The sequence below is a fragment of the Mobula hypostoma genome, chromosome 7 (genome assembly GCF_963921235.1).
Source record: "Mobula hypostoma chromosome 7, sMobHyp1.1, whole genome shotgun sequence".
NCBI classification, from domain to species: domain Eukaryota; kingdom Metazoa; phylum Chordata; class Chondrichthyes; order Myliobatiformes; family Myliobatidae; genus Mobula; species Mobula hypostoma.
This window is the reverse complement of record NC_086103.1, coordinates 8,979,890-9,001,734: the sequence shown is the minus strand read 5'-3', so window position 1 is coordinate 9,001,734 and position 21,845 is coordinate 8,979,890. Positions and strand designations below refer to the sequence as shown.

The window sequence follows — 21,845 nt, the reverse complement described above, 5'->3', positions numbered from 1 at the left end:
CTGGCTAGTTGGATACTTGCATTAACAAGCAGGTACAGGTGTACCTAATTAAGTGGCCACTAAGTGTGCCTCTGCTATTTTAACTGAGAACTAATGGGCTAATATCATAGATTTATAGAAGCATGCAGCACAGAAATAGGCCCTAACTGCTTACCACATCCACGCCAACCATGATGTCTATCCATATCAATCCCTTTAGTCTACATGAGGACAAATCCCCTCTATGCCTCTCCTATCCAAGTACCTGTCCAAATAGCTCTTAAACATTGTAATAGTATTTGCTTCCACTCCATCTTCTTGCAGATCTTTCCATCCTTGGGGTGAAACATTTAATCCCTTAGATTTCCTTTAACTTTCTCCTCTCTCATCTTAAACCTGTGCACTCTAATTTTAGATTCTGACCTATTAACTCCAATACTCTTATAGTGCACTTCAGACTTTCACATGCAAAACTTAGATTTTTGGGGGTAATACTCAGGAGCTCATTGAAAACAGGCAGCACAGCTCTAAGCAAATCACTTTGGATATATTATCAGAAATCATCACTGAAGCAATGCCATCAAGAGAAAAGGTGATCCATATCTGGCAAGAGGATATAATGAAGGAGACCTGCCTAAAAGAGGCACAAAGGTCTCTCTTTACACTAAAAATCTTTATGTAAACACTCAGAATTGACAGGTAAAGCTTTTCATGGTTTCTCATTTATTTGTTTATCTGCAGAGTTTCCATATCCATTGGAATGTAATGTCTGTAATGTCTGAGAAAAAAAAACATTCAAGTCATTAACTCTCTTCTGAATAATATTAGGTGTTCCTGATATTTTTGTCACTTCAAAATGAAAACACTAGCCCTCTATTTAGATAGCAGACATGTCATATAGAACATCAACACAGAACAGTACAGCACAGTACAGACCCTTCGGCCCACAGTGCTGTATCGACCTTATAACCTACTTTATCGTCAATTTAAGCCTCCCTTAAACATTGCCCTCCATTTTGCTTTCATCCATGTGCCTATCTAAGAGTCTCTTAAATATCCCAAATGCATCTTCCTCGACCACCACCTCTGGCAATGTGTTGCACATTCCTCTGTATTTAAAAAGAAACTTACTTCTAACAGAGTCAGCCACCACCTCCCCCCCCCCCATACTTTCCTCTAATCACCTTAAAATTCTGCCCCCTGTATTAGTCATTTCCACCCTGGGCAGAATATGATTCATTATCCAAAAATGTGAGTTCTCAAATTACTGTATGTACAAATCCACCTACATCCCTCAGGAATGTTCATGTCTCCCATCATTTATGACAGCAGGGACATTAAATGGCTTCCAGGAAAGAAAAATAGTAGTTTAAATCCATTTTACTCTACAACTGTTAACAGAATTTTTAAATACTTTGTTTAGAGACACAGCAAGGTAACAAGCCCTTCCAGCCCCTGAGCCCATGCCACCCAGTTACACCAATGTGCCAAATTTACTGATTAACCCACACATCTTAGGAATATGGGAGAAAACCAGAATACTGAGACAAAATGCATGCTACCACAGGGAGAACAGGAAATGAAGCCAGGTCCCTGGCATTGGAATAGCAATACCCCATCATGCTGCCCCCATTCAATACCATACCATGCCATTCAAATCTAATGGAAATGAGAGGAAATTATGCATTTTGCAACAGCTTGTATTAATATTATGGATCCTCAGAAATTGAATCATGCAAAACTGGAGAGGCACCAGAATGAAGGAGGTGCTGCTGAGGGGTTTGGTTAAGGAGGAATATCTTAGGGGAATGGTAGTGGGGGAAGCAAAACCGCCAAAGGTACAACAGTTAACAGTGGGATAAAGAACTAGAAGAGAGAGGAAATACCAAAGAAAAGTTAAGTCAGAGGCAGATTTGGAGACTTAGGCTCAGATTCAAATTTATTAAATATACATCAAAGCATACAAAGAAATCTGACATTTGCATTAAAATCAACACTTAAGGATGTGCTGGGGCAGCCACAGTATCACCACACATTCGAGAGCCAACATAGCATTCTCATAATGCTTAGCAGAGCAACACAGAACACAACAAGCACTAAAACAACTGCAGCAAACAAGCCCTGTTCCTCCCTCCCACACATAAACCCCAGGCTTTGAACTACAGCCTTCACAGAACCACCTATGCAGCAACAGGAAAACAATCTCCATTTTTCATTTACTTGGATTGGAAGCAGAGTACAGGGAAGTGTATGGCCATGCACTTTGTAGAAGGGAATTGGGAGTCCCCATCCAGGATTCCCTAACAGTTTGTAGGTTGAGTCAGTAGTGAGGAACACAAATGTAATGTTGGCATTTTGTTCAAGAGGTTGAGAATATAAAAGCAATGATGAAATACTGAACACAAGGAAATCTGCAGATGCTTTATAAACCTCGTTCAGAATGCACTCGAAGTATTGTGAGCAGCTTTGGGTTACTTAACTAAGAAAGGATGTATTGGCATTGGAAAGGGTCCAGAAGAGGTTCACAAGAATGATCCTGGGAATGAAAGGCTTACATATGAGGGACATTTGCAGGCCTGTACTTGCTGAAGTTTAGATGAGTGAGGAGGGGGAGGGGGGATTTCACTGAAACCAATTGAATATTGAAAAGTCCAGACAAGAGTGTAGGTGGAGAGGATTTTTCCAATAGTGGGCGAGTCTAAGAGAAGAGTGCACAGCCTCTGAATAGAAGGGCTTCTCTTTAGATCAGCAATAAGGAGGAATTTCTTTAGCCAGAGTAGATTATGAGGAGAAGGCAGGAGAATGAGGTTGAAAAGGATAATAACTCAGCCATGATGGAACGGCTGAGCCTGAGTCACTGGCCAACTGGCCTAATCCTGCTCCTATGTCTTATTGCATTATTGTCTCATGGTCTGAGTTTGATGCCATGAAAGAGCATAAATGCATAGCCTATGTTTCAGCAGCAAGGAGTCTTAGACGGGGTGGAGAGGGCAATTTTATCACGGTGATAGTGAACAGGGTTAGTGATGGACGGGAAGTTAAGTCATACAGTCTCCTCAGGGGATTGGCCAGACATAATCATTCAGGAGGATGATAGAAACATGATTACACTGGAACACGAGTAAACTCTTTGAAATGTGAGTTGGAAACAAAGGAGATTGTGGTACAACCTGCTCAAAAAAAACTCAGAAGAACTCAACTTTTTGGGGGGTGTGGAAAAGTTGTGAACACTGCAGATTGAGACCCTCAAGTAGACTCTGTATTGCCCCAGATTCATAGTCTGTTTTCCCTGGTGTCTCCAGACTCTGATATGGTTGAAATAGTGCATCTTCATGCACATCAGGCATTTGAATATTAATCCATCGTGGATTAAACTTTTGATTAAATACATGTATTAGGCATTCATGTTAAGGCATGGTAATGTGTAGGCTTATATGCCAGCCTTGGAGTCATAGAACACCACAGCAAAGAAACTGGCCATTCAGCCCATCTAGTCTGTACCACACTATTAATCTGCTTAGCACCATTGACCTATTAAGGGTAATAAATGGTCAGTAACAGGCATAAATGGCATCTTGGCTCACGTATTGGCAAGACTGTGCTAAGATGGTAGTTTTCCTGAAGAAGGGTCTTGGTCTGAATCATTGACTGTTTATACATAGATACTGCCTGACCTGCTGAGTTCCTCCAGCATTCTGTGTGTGTTACTCTGGATTTCCAGCATCTGCAGTACCGCCTGTGTATATGACTGGCAAATTTCTTCCCCTTAAGGTAGATGTATAAATAGCAGTTTAATGATTACGATTAGTGATGATAGTGTTTCATTCCTGATCTGTGGTAGATTATGATTTCTCAAGCAAATCAGTTCCCACCATTGCCTGTAAGGAGTTTGTATGTTCTCCTCTTGACTGTGTGGGTTTCCTCCAGGTGCTCTGGTGTCCAGTGGAAACATTGCGAGACTTGCAGGCTGCCCTTAGCACACGTTCAGACTGTGCTGGTTGTGACACCAATGACACATTTCACTGTATGTTTCAATGTACATGTGACAAATAAAAAATCTTTATTTTTTTATCTTTTATTCTATGAACCTAAAGATATTTTTAAAGAAGGATAAGAGATGAAGAGATGAGGCATTCCCAATGCAAACGACACATTTCATTGTATATTTCAATGTTTCGATGTACATGTGATAAATAAAGCTAATCTTCAAATCTTTATTTATTTCTGTTCAAGGAAAATATGTATTTAAAAAATCAGAATATTTAAAAAAACATACTCAGAAAAATAAACGAATTAATGATACAGTGAACGGAATAAGGAACCTGGAAAGATCAGAAAATCTAATGATGCTGCAATATCAAGATTACTTTTCAGTCCAATTGAATTAACTGGCAAGGTCAGGGCAATGTGCCAGCAGCCCTGACTGAATTGAAAGAGCAGTGATCTGATGATTATTTAGGACAGGCATAACATGTTGATTTATTTCAGTATAATTATTGACAGAATATAAACAGGCTCAGAATCTTGTACCAAATGACACACTGCAGCAGCTCAGTAAATTGACCATAATGATACACTGTTTGTTATGAAGCTGCAGGTAAAACAATTAGCTTCACTTCTTATCTCTTGGTTCCACAGTCTCAGATTGCTAGATGTGAACATGATCACTTCTTACATATTCCACTTTAATTTTTGTCTGTTCCCTTCAGCTCAAATTATACTCTCTCCACTCATTTTCTAACTGAATGCATTATTTTTTTGTACCATAAACAAGAGAAAATCTGCAGCTGCTAGAAGTCCGAGCAACACACACAAAATGCTGGAGGAACTAAGTAGTCCAGGCAGCATCTATGGAAACAAGTATAACTTCCAAGTTCTTTACTTCATTCCTCCCCCTCCAGGTTTCACCTATGACCTGGTGGTTCTCTCTCCCCTCCCCCAACCTTTTTAATCTACTCCTCAGCTTTTTTTCACCAGTCCTGCCAAAAGGTTTCAGCCCGAAACGTCAACAGTACTTTTTTCATAGGCGCCGCCTGGCCTGCTGATTTCCTCCAGTATTTTGTGTGTGTTGTGTTATTTTTGTTGCACATTGCGTCAACACACCACAGCAAATACTGTACCTAATTCAAGAAAATATCATCATCATGATGTACTGTGTCATACGACGTGGGCGATCATGGTCCATAACCATGATTGTTCTTGGCAAACATTTCTACAGAAGTGGCTTGCTATTGCGTTCTTCTGGGCCGTGTCTTTACAAGATGGGTCACCCCAGCCATTATCAATACTCTTCAGAGACTGCCTGCCTGGAGTCAGTGGTCACATAACCAGGACTTGCGATATGCAGCAACTGCTCATACGACCATCCACCACCTGCCCCCATGGCTTCACATGACCCTGATCAGGGTGCTAAGCAGGTGCTACACCTTGCCCAAGGGTGACCTGCAGGCTAGCAGACAGAAGGAGTGCCTTACACCTCCATTGGTAGAGAGGTATCTCCAACACACCTCTCCTCATGTAAATATGTATGGCAAATAAAGATGATCCTTGACCCTTGGTCCTTGGTCCAAGGTCCAGTACTGGTCTCTCATGGCTCCCTGATTTCTTTCAGCCTGCTACTGGAGGAACTGACATTAGCTATCTTCCACAAACTTTGGAATTTGTCCCCTAAATCTTTTCATCACTTATCTCTCATTCTTCTTTAAATCTATCTTTGCGTCCATCAGAGAAATGGTAAAAAGAAAAGATAAAGAAAGATTAGCTTTACTACTCATATGTACATCAAAACATATAGTGGAATGCACTGTTTACATCTACAACCAACACAATCCAAATATGTGCCAGGGGCAGCTAGCAAGTGTCGCTATGCTTCTGGTGGCAATGCAGCATGCCCATAATTTATTAACTCTAAACCATCATTTTTTGTAATGTGGGAGGAAACCAGAGCATCCAGAGGAAACCCACATGGTCATGGCAAGAATATACAAGCTCCTTACAGACAGTGGTGGGAATTGAGCACCAATTGCTGATCACTGGCATTGGAATAGTGTTTTGCTAACCGCTACACTATTGTGCTGCCCAATATTAATATTTCTTTAAAAGGCTCAATATAAATCTTAATGCAGGGTCTTTGCCTGAAATGTTGACAGATTCTTTCCTCTCACAAATGCTGCTTGACTGGCTGAGTTCTTCCAGCAGACAGTTTGTTGCAATATGAAATATCGTCTCACTATGCTCCAGTGATACACCTTGTTACATTACATCATGTTAACACCACAAGGCAAGTGACGGTTGTTAATGTGTAGACCAAGTGAAAAACCAGCTTTAAGTTCTTAAGCTCACTTTGCTGACTCACCCTAGCACACCAAAGAACTGAGTAGAACAGTGACAGGAAGTACTAACATGGTACTTATTTACTAAACCTTATCGATTGATTGATTGATTTAGAGATACAGTGCAGAGCAGGATCTTCCAGCCGATGAGCTGTACTATTCAGTAACCCATCTATTTAACACTAGGCTAATTACAGGACAACTTGCAAAGGCCAATTAACTTTCTAACGTCTTTGTCATTGGCATCAATGACCAACACACCAAAAATTTTGCTGGAGGCAGCCCACCATGTCACCCTTGTTCCGGTGCCCACACAGCATGCCACAACTCACTAACCCTAACTTTCGTGGTCATGGGGAGAATGTACAAACTCCTTACTGATGGTGCCAGAATTGAACTCGGAATGACCTGAGCTGTACTAGCATAGCACAAAGTGCTATGCTACCGTGGTGGCAGACTGGGAAACTAGAGGCCACTGTGTCCTTGTACACTTCACTGGATGCTAAGTGTGGCAATCAATTAGAAGGACAAATGATACCTTGGCCTTTATTTCTGCAATCTTACTGCAATTTATAACCATGTGAGAGCACACTTGGTATATTTTGGCCTTCATACCCTAAAATTGGATGTATGTACTTTTGACAGAGGGAGGGCCAGAAAGATTCACTTGGGATCATTTCCCGCCACAGAAGGACTTTGTATGTTCTTCCTGTGACTATGTGGGCTTACTCTGGGTGCTCCAGTTTCCTCCCACATTCCAAAGACCTGTAGTTTAGTTGGTTAGTTGGGCACAATAGGTGTAAATGGACTGTGCAGCTCGTTGGACTGTAAGTGCCTGTTACTGTACTGTATCTCTAAATAAAGAAAGAAAGAAAGAAAGAAAGATTGAGTAGCTTAGGCTCTTGAGTCTGAAAGATCGTGAGGAGAATTTATTGAGAGATAGAACATTTTTTTACACGTGGCGATATTGAATACCAGAGGGCATAAATTTAATAGATTTAAAGTGACTGGATGTGCATGTAACAAATAAAGTTAACCTTATTTACAGGAATGTTTAAGAATTATTTAGACAGGCATTTAAACAGGCAAGAAATGGAGGAATATATACCATGTTCAAGTATATAGGATTAATTTAAGTTGGCATCACATACCAAAGGGCCTGTTCCTATGAAGTACTCTCCTATGTTCTATGGAACACTGATATTCCAGTTGCATTGATTCATTCAACCAGGACTTTATTGAAGAGTTAAAAATGTCCTCATGTGGCTAATTTAGCCCACGCCTGAGTGTGAATCGAATTTCATTTTCTCATTGGCAATCATGTCTATGTTGACAGCAGTCAGACTTCGAAGCAATGTAGTCATGATCCACAGTTCATCACCAGACATCTGAAAAGAAAACCTGAGATACCAGTACAAATGGAAAGCTGCATTCTTGGAGGTGCCATCTGTCATTTTCAATCAAGGTCCATTTGCTTTCCTCGTGGGTGTTAAAGAGCATGTGGAGATGAAAGGGAGCAAGCAACTATTTTGAGCAACAGCAGTGAAGTGCTTGCTAGCATGTACCCCTCAGAAAGCATTACCCAATGTGAGCATGCCGTAATCATCACATTTTATTGGTGAGACTTTGCAGTGTACAATTTAGCTACTGCACTTCACACATCCTAAATGGCACTGTTAGTCAAAAGTACATTAATGACTGTGAACTATATTAGAACAACCTAAAGTTGAGATAGGTGCTATATTAATGTAATCTGTTGCCTTTCTAATTGTCCATTGTAACACACACAAAATGCTGGAGGAAATCAGCAGATCAATCAACATCTCTGGAGAGGAATAAACAGTTGGTATTTAAAGCCAAGGCCCTTCGTCAGAATGAAATCTTGTCCTGATGGAGGGTCTCAGGCCGAAACGTTGACTGTTTGTTCTTCTCCATTGACGCTACCTGACCTGCTGGGTTCCTCTGATGTTTTGTATGTGTTTCTCTAGATTTCTAACATCCGCAGAACCTCTTCACTTTTTGATTGCCCATTTCCCTGTTACAAACAAGGAGGGAATCCAGATGAATTTCACAGATCATTCGGTTTTTATGTTGCTGCACCTTTCATCGGGTATTTCTGTCCACTCTTGACTGGATCAGCTGGCGAAGGCAATCTCTGCTGTGCTGTGGTAACATAGCAAGGTTGCAAGTCAACACTTGCCAGTGTGGAGTTCACTAGTCATTGTCTGAGCAACACTCCGCATCTTAACTATAGCTTCGTTGGATCTGTACAGGGGAAGCCGGTTGCGTTGGCTGTCCACTAACCCATGCTGGAAGCATATACATATACATGTAAGAGTAAGCATGCCAGGGGATTATATTGAACTGCCTTTCCCTTGATGAGTGAATAACTTTTTAAGTTGCATTCTAGCCAAAGTAAACAATGTCCATTATTGGATCCAGTCTCTTAACTGGAAGACAAGATAAATATAGGGCGACACAGTAACGTGGTGGTTAGTATAATGCTATTACAGGATCATTGACCCAGGTTCAATACCCAGCGCTGTCTGTAAGGAGTTTGTACATTCTCCCTGTGACTGCTGATGCTCCAATTTCTACCCACATTCCAAAGATATATGTGTTAGTAGGTTAATTGGTCACATGAGTGTCATTGGGCCGGTTGGGCCTGTTATCATGATGTGGGCAATCATGGTCTTTTGTGCATTATTGTTATTGGCAAACTGTTCTGCAGAAGTGGTTTGCCATTGCCTTCTTCTGGGCAATGTCTCTACAAGACGGGTGACCCCAGCCATTACCAGTACTCTTCAGAGATTGTCTGCCTGGTGCCAGCAGTCGCATAACCAGGATATGATATGCACCAGCTGCTCACAGAACCATCCACCACCCGCTCCCATGACTTCACATGACCCTGATCGGGTGTCTAAGCAGATGCTACACCTTGCCCAAGGGTGACCTGCAGGCTATGGAGGGAAGGAGCACCTACTTTGGTAGAGACACGTCTCCACCCCGCCACCCCTTTTTTTTTACATTGAGAGTAGGATTTAAATGACTATGGAAGAGCAAGTGGGAAATTAGTAAATAAAGAAATAGCTTTTGAGTTACCATGATATGGCTTGCCTCCTGGCATAGACCCATAGCGTGAAGCACTCTGCTTCTGAGTAAACGTATTATTTTTGGGTCTCTCTGCAGCTGACTTCCTCTCATTGAGAAGCCAATAAAAAGACCATACAAACTGAAAAAAAAATCCATGAATGAATCCTAAGTAAAAATAGACACTTTGGACAGGGTGTTCATAGCATTTCTCCAGCACAATGCTACCACTGAAGTCTGTGTAAATTCCCAGTCTGCAAGAAAAGAAATATTTGTGTTTTGTATGAAGATAATGGCCTTACAGAATCACTGAACCATTGAACTACAGGTATTAACGTTATTAATTAGTTGTGCATTATATCCCATTGCAAAAGAACATAGGAGCAGGAGCTTTACCCTTGAATCTGTCCCACTATTCAATGAGGTCATGGTTAACCTCCTGATGCAGCCTGTCTTTTCCTATATCAATTTAGTTGTTTAATTAATATATTATTAATTTGAGATGTAAAGTTAATAATTGCCCTAATATCAATTGCTCTGTGTTGAAACATTAAATTGTTAGCCCCCATCGACATGCAAGCATGTTTTCTAGCTCAGTTCTGAGCAGATGGCTCCCATTTATAGGCTTTGACCCAGTACCAGATTCACTTGAAATTGCTTTTCTCTATTTATGCTATCTCCCACAGTATAGGGCATCTTAGTTGTCATGCACCAGCTGGGCTGAAGTGCTTGTTTCCATGTTGTATAATTCTGTGACTCTATATCTTGATCAAATTATTTCTTAATATTCTAAACAGGATGCAACACATTTTCTAATTTAACGTCTTTGAGTCCAGTTATCATTCAAGCCCTTGATGTCTGATTGGTGGCCATAGGTAACATTGCATCATCCCTCCTATAGGCAAACAGAAGCTTTGCATTCACACATGTACTTAAGTCTAAAATGGTAGTATTGCATTGCTCAGGGCACTGGAGTACATAGAGGGCAGGAGTGTTCAAAGTAAATGTAATATCAAAATATATATGTTGGCATATACTGCCCTGAGATTCATTCTCTTGTGGGCATTCATAATAAATAGAAAGAAACATAATAGTATCAATAAAAAATGCACACGACGGAAAGAGACAAACAACCAATGTGCAAAAGACACCAACTGCAAATGAAAAGAGAAAAGAAAAGTAATAATAATAAATAAATAAATAAATGAATGAATATCAAGAACTTAAGTTGTGAGGTCCTTAAAAATAAGTTCATAGCTTGTGGTACCAGTTCAATGTTAGGGTAAGTGAAATTATCCCCTCTGGCTCAAGAGCCGGATGGTTGATGGATCTGGAATTCATCAGGTGGCGAGTTTGCAATCCTCCCAAACATGGAACTTCCAAGGGTCAAGGATCAACTTTATTCACCACACGTGTTAGGAATTTGCTGTGGTGTTTTGGCAAGACATGCTACAAAAAACAACAGCATTCAATAATGTAAAGAATAAAAGAATTATATAAAGAATAAAGCTAGAAGTTAAAGTAGGGATATGGAATAATATGTGCATAAATACATAATTACCTGCATGTAGACATTATAAGAAGTGGTTTAAAGTGTTTACAGTGCAGTCCAATGATGGGAGTAATGGATAGAAGGAGATGGGACTAACTGGAATGGTTGGTCAGATTAACTGCTTGAGAGAAGAACCTTTAAAGATGGCATGAAATTTTTGCTTTAATACCACTAGAGTGCTTCCAGAAGGGAGCTTTTGGAAAACACTTCAGGAGGACTGAACCACACCAGAGAGCTACAGATACAAAATAAATAGTTGCAGGAGAGTGTAACATCAGTTGAGATCTGTTAAATAAGCTGGCCCAAATTAGCATCATAGACCAGAGCATAAGTGTTCCTGTAGCAATGGGTTTTAAATGCAATGTTTTTGAACAAGCTTCAAATGTAAAGAGACAGACAGGGTTACAAGCAAATTCCTTAACAGTGTTGATGAGCAAAGGAATCTTGGAGTCCAAGCTCATAACTCCCTGAAGGTGGCCACACAGGTAGATAGAGTGGGTAAGAAAGCATTCTTGCCTTTGTTAGTCAAGGCATTGAGTTCAAAGGTCAGGAAGTTATATTGCAAATTTGTAAAGCTCTAGTTAGGTCACATCTGCAGTTTTGTGTAAAGTTCTAGTCGCCCCATTACACAAAGGATGCTGAGACTTTCGAAAGGCTGCTGAAGAGGTTTACCAGGATGCTGTCTGGATTAGATGGCATGTGCTATAGCAAGAGTAGAACAAACTTGGGATGTTTTCTCTTGAGTGGCAGAGGCTGAGGGGAGATCTGATAAAGGGCCTGTTCCAGTGCTATACTGTTCTATGTTCTATATTCTATGTAAGCTTGAACTATCACTCATGTACCTAATATTGAGAGGCTGAGATGAAGTGGACGTGGAGAGGATGTTTCCAATAGTGAAGGAGTCTAGGACCAGAGGACAGAGTCAGAATAGAAGAACATCCCTTTAGAACAGAGATGAGGATGAATTTCTTTAACCAGAGGGGGATGAATCTGTGGAATTCATTACCACAGACGGCTGTGGAGGTCAAATCATTTGGTATACTTAAAGCAGAGGCTGATAGATTCTTAACTAGTAATGGTGTCAAAGGTTATAGGGAGAAGGAAGGAAAATGGGGTTTAGAGGGATAATAAATCAGCCATGATGGAACAGCACAGCAGACTCGATAGGCTGAATAACCTAATTCTGCTCCCCTGACTTGTGGTTTTATGGTCTCCTTGACCCTGAATAAATAAAGTCAGTGTTTCCCCATGCACACTCTTAGCAACAACCAATCTTCTGAAAGTTGGCAGTAAATGTTGCTCAAAGTCTGATACAAGGGAGTTAATATATTTTCATCCCCACCTGAGATCATACTTTAAACATGAAAATGATTCGAGATTTGAGTTTGCCTACTGTTACGTACCCCGTAACTGGGTTGCCAAACCAGCAGAAATGGATCACTCAGTTGGAGTCTGGAGTACTAGAACTAAGAAAGTTTTATTAAGGAAACAAGCAACACAGTAATCGAAAGGATAATAAATGCAACAGTTCAGTGATGATAAACACACATGTGCACAGAATTAAGATAACAGCATCAATCAAGCTCTATCGTTGTCTAGGGGTAAATGACCAATTTCAAAATGACTCAAAGTTCAGTCCAGTTTAGTAGTTCAGTTCGCAGTAATCGTTGCCATGGCGGTGGACAATGTGGGGGAAGAGAGAGATAGAATAGGAACAACTCATCATTCAGAACGGCTTCACTCACAGACCAGCAGGATGGCTCACAGACCAGCGAGATGGCTCACAAACAGCTTTTTGGGCGGGTCCTTGGTGATGTCACCTGAGGTCACCGACTGTGACCCCTCCTCCAGATGCGGTCGATCCTCTGCAGTGAACCCGGCACCCAGGCAAGGGCGGACACACACCGGGTTCCCGCTGATCGTACCTTTCCACCCTTGTCGTTGTCTGGGACTTCTCACCCACTCGTGAGAAGCGCACCGCTTCCAGGGTCTCGTTACCTCGGGTGGCGTGTGTGTCTGTCTTAGCGAACCTGTCCCTTTTTATCCCCCTGCTGGGGTATCGCCTGTCCATCACTTCAAACAGTTCAGGGCTCAAAGGGGGGAGCCGCTCCAGACAGCTCTTCCTCCCACATCCCTTCATTACACATCTCCAGACGCTGCTCCATTGTTCCTTATCTCTCCTTCCCCTGAGGGCAGGTGGCAGACCAACTGCTGATGCCACTGATGCTAGCCCAGGCCAGCAAACATCTTAATTTTATGTGTATTCTCGTAACACTTCCCCCCTTTAAGGATTTTTACCGGGAGGTAAAAATTACAAACATGACTACATTATCTGATACATACACAATATACATCTTTAACAGTTATTTAGCTAATACAGAGAATTTGAAATTGTCAACACCTTGACAGACAGTCATCACATTTTCTGTTCCTTTTACACGTGTTATTAATAATCCCTTAGACCAGGCTCCAACTCAGCAAACTTCATAGTGGCCAAAAACACTGATGAATTGCGACCAATGTAACCTCTCATTTGGTTTTTGTCCCGGACCACAACAACAAGGGTCGTCCCATTCCGACTCAATTTTCTCTCGCAAGGGCTTAGTAGGAGGGGGACGGGTATTGACCGCAGAGTTATTGCAAAACTTCCTGCAGTACCCCACCATCTCCAAAAGCCTTCTGAGGGCCCTCTTGTCTGTCGGGGTTGGGAGGTCAGCGATAGCCTGCACTGTAGCTTGCATCACTGCCAGCTGCCCCTGTGTCACCACAATTCCCAGGTAAGTGACATTCGCGTGGCCGAATTCATTTTTTCCAAGGTTCACTATCAAGCTGGCTTCAGACAGCCGTGTTAAATTGCCAATACACACCTCTGTGTTCATCAGCCCTTTAGTCACTGAATTACTCAAAAAATATGGGTGTTGTTTACTTGGCCGCCCTATTGTAACCGACATAACCCAACGTCCCAGTTCTTTGCATTTCCTCGGGACAATCAAACACATGGGTGCGAGTCGTTTAATTACTCCTTCGGGGATTAAGGGAGAGACCTTATCAGTAGACCTGGCCAAAACAATAGCCTTCTCCCATCTGACCGATCCCATCCTAATCTTTTCAAAATGGTTTTTTTCTCTTAACAGGGGGCCCCTAGCTTCATTGATTTCCACGCTAACACCGACTAGGTTTGTTAGCATATCAAAAGCCGGTGACCGTCTCAGTTCGCGTCGGTCATGATCAATAACATTCTTCCCCCTGGGCAGCCGGTAACTCTCTTTCATGATTCCACCAACTGTTTCCTCCAGCACCGCAAAATGTCCACCGGGGGGTACCTCGTGGGCCATGTTAAAAACCTCATCCCCATAACTCTTTTGCATCACCCCCCAGCTCACCTTGGGGAAACACACCTTTAGATACATAGTGCTCTACAATAGCTCTGTGTATCTCCTCTCTCCTCATTGTCGACTTCACCTTGGCAAGATTCACCCGTTTGGCCACAGCTATCAATTCCGATTTCCTGGCATCCTCTAATGCCTCCAAGGTCGGCGCCTTTATAAATTCCTCAACCTCCATTTCTGCTGTTTGTCTTTTCTTTCTTTCGGGAATTTTAACCCAATCAATTTACTCCGTCCCAAATTTAGCGTTCAAAATCGCGGACGAGAACCCCACTTATGTTACGTACCCCGTAACTGGGTTGCCAAACCAGCAGAAATGGATCACTCAGTTGGAGTCTGGAGTACTAGAACTAAGAAAGTTTTATTAAGGAAACAAGCAACACAGTAATCGAAAGGATAATAAATGCAACAGTTCAGTGATGATAAACACACATGTGCACAGAATTAAGATAACAGCATCAATCAAGCTCTATCGTTGTCTAGGGGTAAATGACCAATTTCAAAATGACTCAAAGTTCAGTCCAGTTTAGTAGTTCAGTTCGCAGTAATCGTTGCCATGGCGGTGGACAATGTGGGGGAAGAGAGAGATAGAATAGGAACAACTCATCATTCAGAACGGCTTCACTCACAGACCAGCAGGATGGCTCACAGACCAGCGAGATGGCTCACAAACAGCTTTTTGGGCGGGTCCTTGGTGATGTCACCTGAGGTCACCGACTGTGACCCCTCCTCCAGATGCGGTCGATCCTCTGCAGTGAACCCGGCACCCAGGCAAGGGCGGACACACACCGGGTTCCCGCTGATCGTACCTTTCCACCCTTGTCGTTGTCTGGGACTTCTCACCCACTCGTGAGAAGCGCACCGCTTCCAGGGTCTCGTTACCTCGGGTGGCGTGTGTGTCTGTCTTAGCGAACCTGTCCCTTTTTATCCCCCTGCTGGGGTATCGCCTGTCCATCACTTCAAACAGTTCAGGGCTCAAAGGGGGGAGCCGCTCCAGACAGCTCTTCCTCCCACATCCCTTCATTACACATCTCCAGACGCTGCTCCATTGTTCCTTATCTCTCCTTCCCCTGAGGGCAGGTGGCAGACCAACTGCTGATGCCACTGATGCTAGCCCAGGCCAGCAAACATCTTAATTTTATGTGTATTCTCGTAACACTACAAGTAAGTGTGTGTGTGTGTGTGTGTCTATATTACTGGCCTGACAGTTACATGGAATGGATGCACACTCAGTGGAAACTTTATTAGGTACCTCCTGCACCTAGTAAAGTGGGTGCTGAATCTAAGTATCTATGTTCATAGACTTCTGCTGCTATAGCCTACCCACTTCAAGTTTCGACATGTTGTGCGTTCAGAAATTCCCTTCTGCACATCACTGTTGTAACATGTGGTTATTTGAGTTGCTGTCATCTTTCTGTCAGCTTGAGCTGCTCTGATCTCTCTCATTAACAAGGCATTTTTGACCACAGAACTGCCGCTTAATGGGATTTTTTTTGCAACCATTCTCAGTAAACTCTAGAAGCTGTTGCATGTGAAAATCCCAGAAGACCAGCAGCTTCTGAGATAGTCAAACACCTGATCATTCTCTTTAGCAGATTCCATAGTGAAAGTCACTTAGATCACATTACTTCTCCATTCTGATGTTTGGTGTGGACAACAACTGAACCTCTTGACCGTGTCTGCATGCTTTTATACATTCTGTTGCCACCACATGATTGGCTGACTAGGGATGTGCATTAACAAGCAGGTGTACAGATGTACCTGATAAAGTGTATATTTATATAATCAAGAAAGTAAATCAAAATACACTCAGGTGATAGAGGAAGTGTGGTTGGTTTGGACAGGTACAAGGTAGGTCTTTATCGTGAGAGTGATCGGCTGCTGTAACAGGTTGGCCAGACGACATTACTAAAGTGACCGCTAAATGAGGTAAATGAGAAAATGTCAAGATTGGTGTCCATATGTTGCCACAGAGTTATGTAATAACGCGGCATGAAGAAACCCACTGGGCCCATCATGTCTGTTGCTAGCTCCTTGAAAGCTCTGTCCAGTTTGATCTTTATTCCCTTTAGCACTTTACAGGTAATATATCTGATTCTCTTTAGCAGATTATCATTGAGTCTGCTTCCACCACCCTATCAGGCAGGGCGTTATGGATCATAATAACTTAATATGTAAAAAATACTGTTGATTTTCCTCCTGTGTTTTATGCCATGTTACCTTATACCAATGACCTTAGTAACTGATCCGCCTACTTGCCTAGTCTATGATTCACTTGTTTCACCACTGTGTTTCTGGAAATGACCATTAATGAGACTCTGTGATCAATTGGCCAGAGGAGCGGTTCAAGTGGGGGTGAAAAGAACTGACTTCCTTCCTTCGACAGAGTGTACACTTTTTTTTGCTGGTGTGCATCCGGGATATGGACTGATCAAACCCACTCAACAGAGGTAGGCCAATTTGACTCATTCCAGGAAAAGTCGCTGAGTGGGTTGCCAATTCTCACGTGCATTATAATTTACCTTATTGCTTAAACCTTTCCACTTTTTTTTGTGTTACAGTGCACTTTTCCCCTTTAAATTTGCTGTGCTCATTCAAGGTTATTTTGGTCAATTATCATGATCCCATTCTAAAATAGGTGCTATAATTTCTGCATAATTTCACAAGTTACTTAATTTCACATTTATTTCCCTGATTTTCTTTATATTTCTCCTCACAACGTTTCCCGCTTCCATGTACCTTCCTTCAGCCGGTAGAGATGGGTGGACATTACCACGGACAGCTCCTCGAATGCAGCTACAGATGACGCTAGGCACTCACGTACCAGGGACCCTGCGAAGTCAGTACCTCTTCCCCCGAGGTGAGCCCCATCAGCTGGGACTTGGAGAAGCTCATCACCAGGGCTTCCCTCCATTTTTCCTTACTCAGTGCTTATTGAAATTTGTTACTGATGATAACTAATGCTGGCTTTTGCTCTTGATCCTCTGAGTAACATTCCATGACGTCCACAGTGACCGCCATGTCACGAGGAACCAATCTGTCAATGTGTTCAATGTGCCAGGCTTCCCCTGTTGACCACAGAGCTATGTTTGGCTGCTGCTACAAACCATTTCTCAGTTTCATTATTTGCCAAGTTTTCTTATTTCTCACCATTCTCCCAAAGGCATTTATTTATTTAGAGTTGGGGTTCCCAACCTGGGCCCCACCGATCCCTTGCTTAATGGTTGGGCATCCCTGATTTAGAGATACAGCACAGAAACAGGCCCTTCCGGCCCAACTCGTGCTGCCCAATTACACCCACGTGACCAATTAACCTACTAACCCATATGTCTTTAGAATGTGGGAGGAAACCAGGGCACCTGGAGGAAACCCACGGGAGGACGTACAAATTTCTTACAGACAACGGTGGGAATTGAACCCACGTCGCTGGTGCCATAAAGCAGTGTGCTAACCACTATGCTACCGTGTCATCCAGCTGATAGCTCAACTTAACGGCAGTCCTCCTCAGGATTGACCTTCAGTTCAAAGTCAGTTCAGTTCAGGCTTTGGTGAGCATCCAGCTCGATTGGTTCATTGCTCATTCTCTGCAGACTTGACCAGAGATCAAGTAGAGCTGGTAACCCTGAAGATTGTTTCTTGCACCTCATATGCTCAATGAGACAATGTGATCCTTCCAATCCTTACAATCGTAGCCCATAGACTTCTTTGTAAGATCAACTTACTTAATACAAGTCGATGACCGACCCTGGGTTTTTGTGTTCTCTATGGCTCATTGTCTTTCTAGACAAGTGTGCTGAGCCATCGAGGAACTTGCTTCCCTTTTACTTATAATTGTACAGTGTTTTCCACCCTTTTGTTTGCTTGTCCCATGCCTTTCCATCGTCTCACTGTCGAACTTGAGCTGAACAGTACTGTCTTTTCACAGTCCTGCCTTTCAAACATTTTAGCACCATGTAAGATTCACAGAACGGGTGAGTTCTATGGCGATGTTCAGTTACCCTTCCCCTCCGATGAAACTGTCCCGTGATGCACTGATTAACCCATTCTCTGACAGTGAAGCATTGAAGTGAGCCCTAAGGGAAATGCTGAGGTGTTATGTCACTGGCACGCAAATCAAGGACAGAACATACTCAAGATTTGCTAGCAGATTATACAGTTCACCACGGTGCATGAAGCTTTGTAATAAGAGGATTAAATTGGTCAACAGAAGGTTTGTAAAACAAGAGAATTAACATGTTAATTTTCATCAGTTTTTTTCTAAATTTGACGATCTTCTTATTGGAAAACTCTATAATTAGAATGACCAGACTGACTTTGTTTAGCATGTCTTTTATTTTGAAACTGACACATATACTAATTAGCAGATAGCATTTCCGATGCGTCATATTAGAATCATAATTGATAAAAATTAATAAGCAATGAGAACAGTAAATCCCATGAGTCGATACGACATTTTCATGAACAGACGTCTCATTAACACAAGCTAGGTATGTGCTAATCTCTGAATTTATATACTTGACCATTGTCTCAATGAGCTGGGCTCATAATTTAAGTCATTTGCTTAAGCATAATCATTCAACTCAGCCACTTGAGTCTTTCTTTGGAAATCTGACATCACTCTCACTTAGAGAGCCATGTGTCGCATTTCAAAACACCCTAATTTGTGAGGACCAAGGTTAGAAATAAAATTATACCCAGAAAAAGAGGGATGTATTAATGGAGAGCCCAAGATGCTGAGCGTGAGGATAGACATGTACATTCTATTGAATAACTTACACTAATTTGTATTATATCAATAGTTAGACTAGAGTATGGGGCGGATTAAAAGAAATTGAAATGTATTGCAGGCAGAAGTGAAAAACTGGGATTGGAAATCCTGTTATCAAATGGGCTCTGTTTTGTTTCAAGAATGTTCCTTTTGCAATAAACATTGGAAGAGATAAAAGATTAAGGTTCAACAAAATCATTATGCCCACTCCTGCCTCGAGAATATGCAGTATGTAATAAATCCAAAAGGCAGACATTCCAAATATAGTGCCTAATATCAACCATTAAACTAATTGGATGTTGCCCCATCGGCATGTATCACACAGAAGGTGAGGAGCGATTTAATCAAAGTGTATAAACTCTGTGAGGGTTAAGCAGATTTGATTGGAGAAAGCATTTGCTCTTTGTCGAGCGATCAGTAATTTGGGGACATCGAATTACTACCGGAAGGAAGATGAGAGGAGAGTTTTCACCAAGTGGGAGCTGAAGGAGATTAAAACCTCTGCAACTCTAAAAGGTACTTGGGATAAGCATGTGCTCTAACCTGCCAAGAGTAACATTCCTCTTTTTGGAACAACTAAACCTTACATGAAATTCTGTAAAGAGAACATGATGATCAATCGGACCCTGCAGTAGCTTGCACTTCATTTTGCTGAGAAAATTAATAAAAATAACTAATAAATAAGAATAGAAAAACAAAAACAACACATATATTAACATTTGTAAAGAACTATGCTTTATAATGTGAAAACACTAAAAAGAATAGGCTGGAGCAAGGAGACAGCGCAGAGAGTCTTGTTTTCGGTATAATGGCATCAAAATCTCTACATAGAATTGAGTATTTTCAGGCAAAAGCTGATTATTCAGGGGCTAAATGGACACAATACACTGATAGAGAAGAAAACTTTCATTCCTTTGTCCTCAAAAGTTCTGCCCAGTTCTCCATCAAGCCCAGACAAATGGGCTGGTTCATCCTGGCAGTAGCTCAGGACGTTCAGAAAGTAACCTTGGCAGCTCCCAGACTAGTATTGAGTACACTGAATTTCCCACAGGATTACAGCAGGGACACAATAAGCAAATTAGGTCAATCAACTATACATTAATGTCTGAAATAAAACATATAGTAAGAAACAACATGACCAGTGCCAAAATATGTTAACTCATTGAGTACTGATACTATATAGAACACAAGCTTCTCTTTAACATCATATTAAATAATGATATTCAGTGTAGAATTTAAATTGGATTTTGTAAAATATTGTAGATCTGGTGAAAGTCTATTAACCCTAAGACTTGAACCTACCTGTTAGTGCCCTATCCACCAAGCATTTCAAGAATTTTCTGGGATGGATCTTTCCCAATGGATAACTTTGAAAACAATATTTTTTTTTCAGATTAGCAGTGATCCACTCCAGAGATTAAGAAAATTAATCAAAGTAATATTCTTCCAGATTTAAAACTGAAAGAGTACAGAGAAAATTTATAAGGATGTTGCCAGGACTAGAGGATCTGAGTTATAAGGAAAGGTTGAATAGGTTAAAACTTTATTCCCTTGAACATGGAAGATTGAAGGGAGATGGAGGTATACAAATTATGAGAGGTAGAGGTGGAATAAATGCAAGCAAGCTTTTTCCACGGAGGTTGGGTGAGACTACAACTTGAACTCATGGGTAAAGGGTGAAAGATGAAATGTTTAAGGGAAACCTGGGGAAACGTCTTCACTCAGAGAGTGGTGAGAGTGTGGAACGAGCTGCCAGTATAAGTGGTGGGTGTGATTTCGATTACAATGTTCAAGAGAAGTTTGGATGGGAGAGGTATGGAAGGCTACTGTATGGGTGGAGGTTGATGGGACTAGGCAGTTTAAATGGTTCGGCATGGACTGAATGGACCAAAGGGCCTGTTTCTGTGCTGTAGAAACACAGAAACACAAACCTTTTCTATGACTCTTTGACTCTAAAAATGAAATGTTCCAGCAAAGCACTGCAAATGAGTTAGCATTTGAGAGGGGAGCAAGAACAGAAAATGCTGAAATTACTTGGTAGGTTAAGCATTACCTGTGGAGAGAGAACCAAATTTAACTTTTTAGTTTAATGGCCCTTCATCGGAACTGGAGATGTGAGGATACAGGCTTGTTTTAAATTGAAGAGAGGGAGAGAAATGTGGAGAATGGAAAGTCTGTGATGGGGCAGAGACCTAAGTTGTCCAGGGTGTTGAATCTGTGGAATTCAGAGACGGCCATGGAGGCCAAGTCATTGGGTATATTTAAAGTGGAGGCTGATAGACCTGTAAGCAATTATACATCATTCCTGTCATCACATGGGTTTGCTCCAGTTTCCTCCCACAGTCCAAAGACAGAATGTTTAATAGGTTAGTTAATTGCTCATTGTAAGTTAGTCTGCGGTTAAATTGGTGAGTTGCTGAGTGATGCAGCTTGCAGGGCCCGAGAGCCCATTCCAAACTCTACCTCTAAATAAATAGAAATATATAAATACATTAGTGACAGTGTCAAAGTTACAGGGAGAAGGCAGGAGAATGGGATAATAAATCAGTCATGATGGAATGGTAGAGTGGATTCAATTGGCCGAAAGGCCTAATTCAGCTCCTATGTCTTATGGTCTTATGGTCCTGGTGTAGCTCTTGGAAAGTCAGTTTGAAAGGGAAGATCTAAAGACAAAAATGTAATAGATTTTTAAAAGGGTTTCTCACAAAAAATTTAACTTTGTTAATAATTTAAAATAA

General features: G+C 41.6%; 1 protein-coding gene across 1 annotated transcript in view; it reads left to right on the top strand.

Moving 5' to 3' along the window:
* The window catches only part of LOC134349867 (uncharacterized), a 145,763-nt gene that overhangs the window by 107,769 nt on the left and 16,149 nt on the right, over window positions 1-21,845 (top strand). The window contains exon 10 of the mRNA XM_063054831.1: window positions 17,089-17,199. Within this exon, the coding sequence (XP_062910901.1) occupies window positions 17,089-17,199 (111 nt within the window). The remainder of the gene's footprint in view (window positions 1-17,088; window positions 17,200-21,845) is intronic.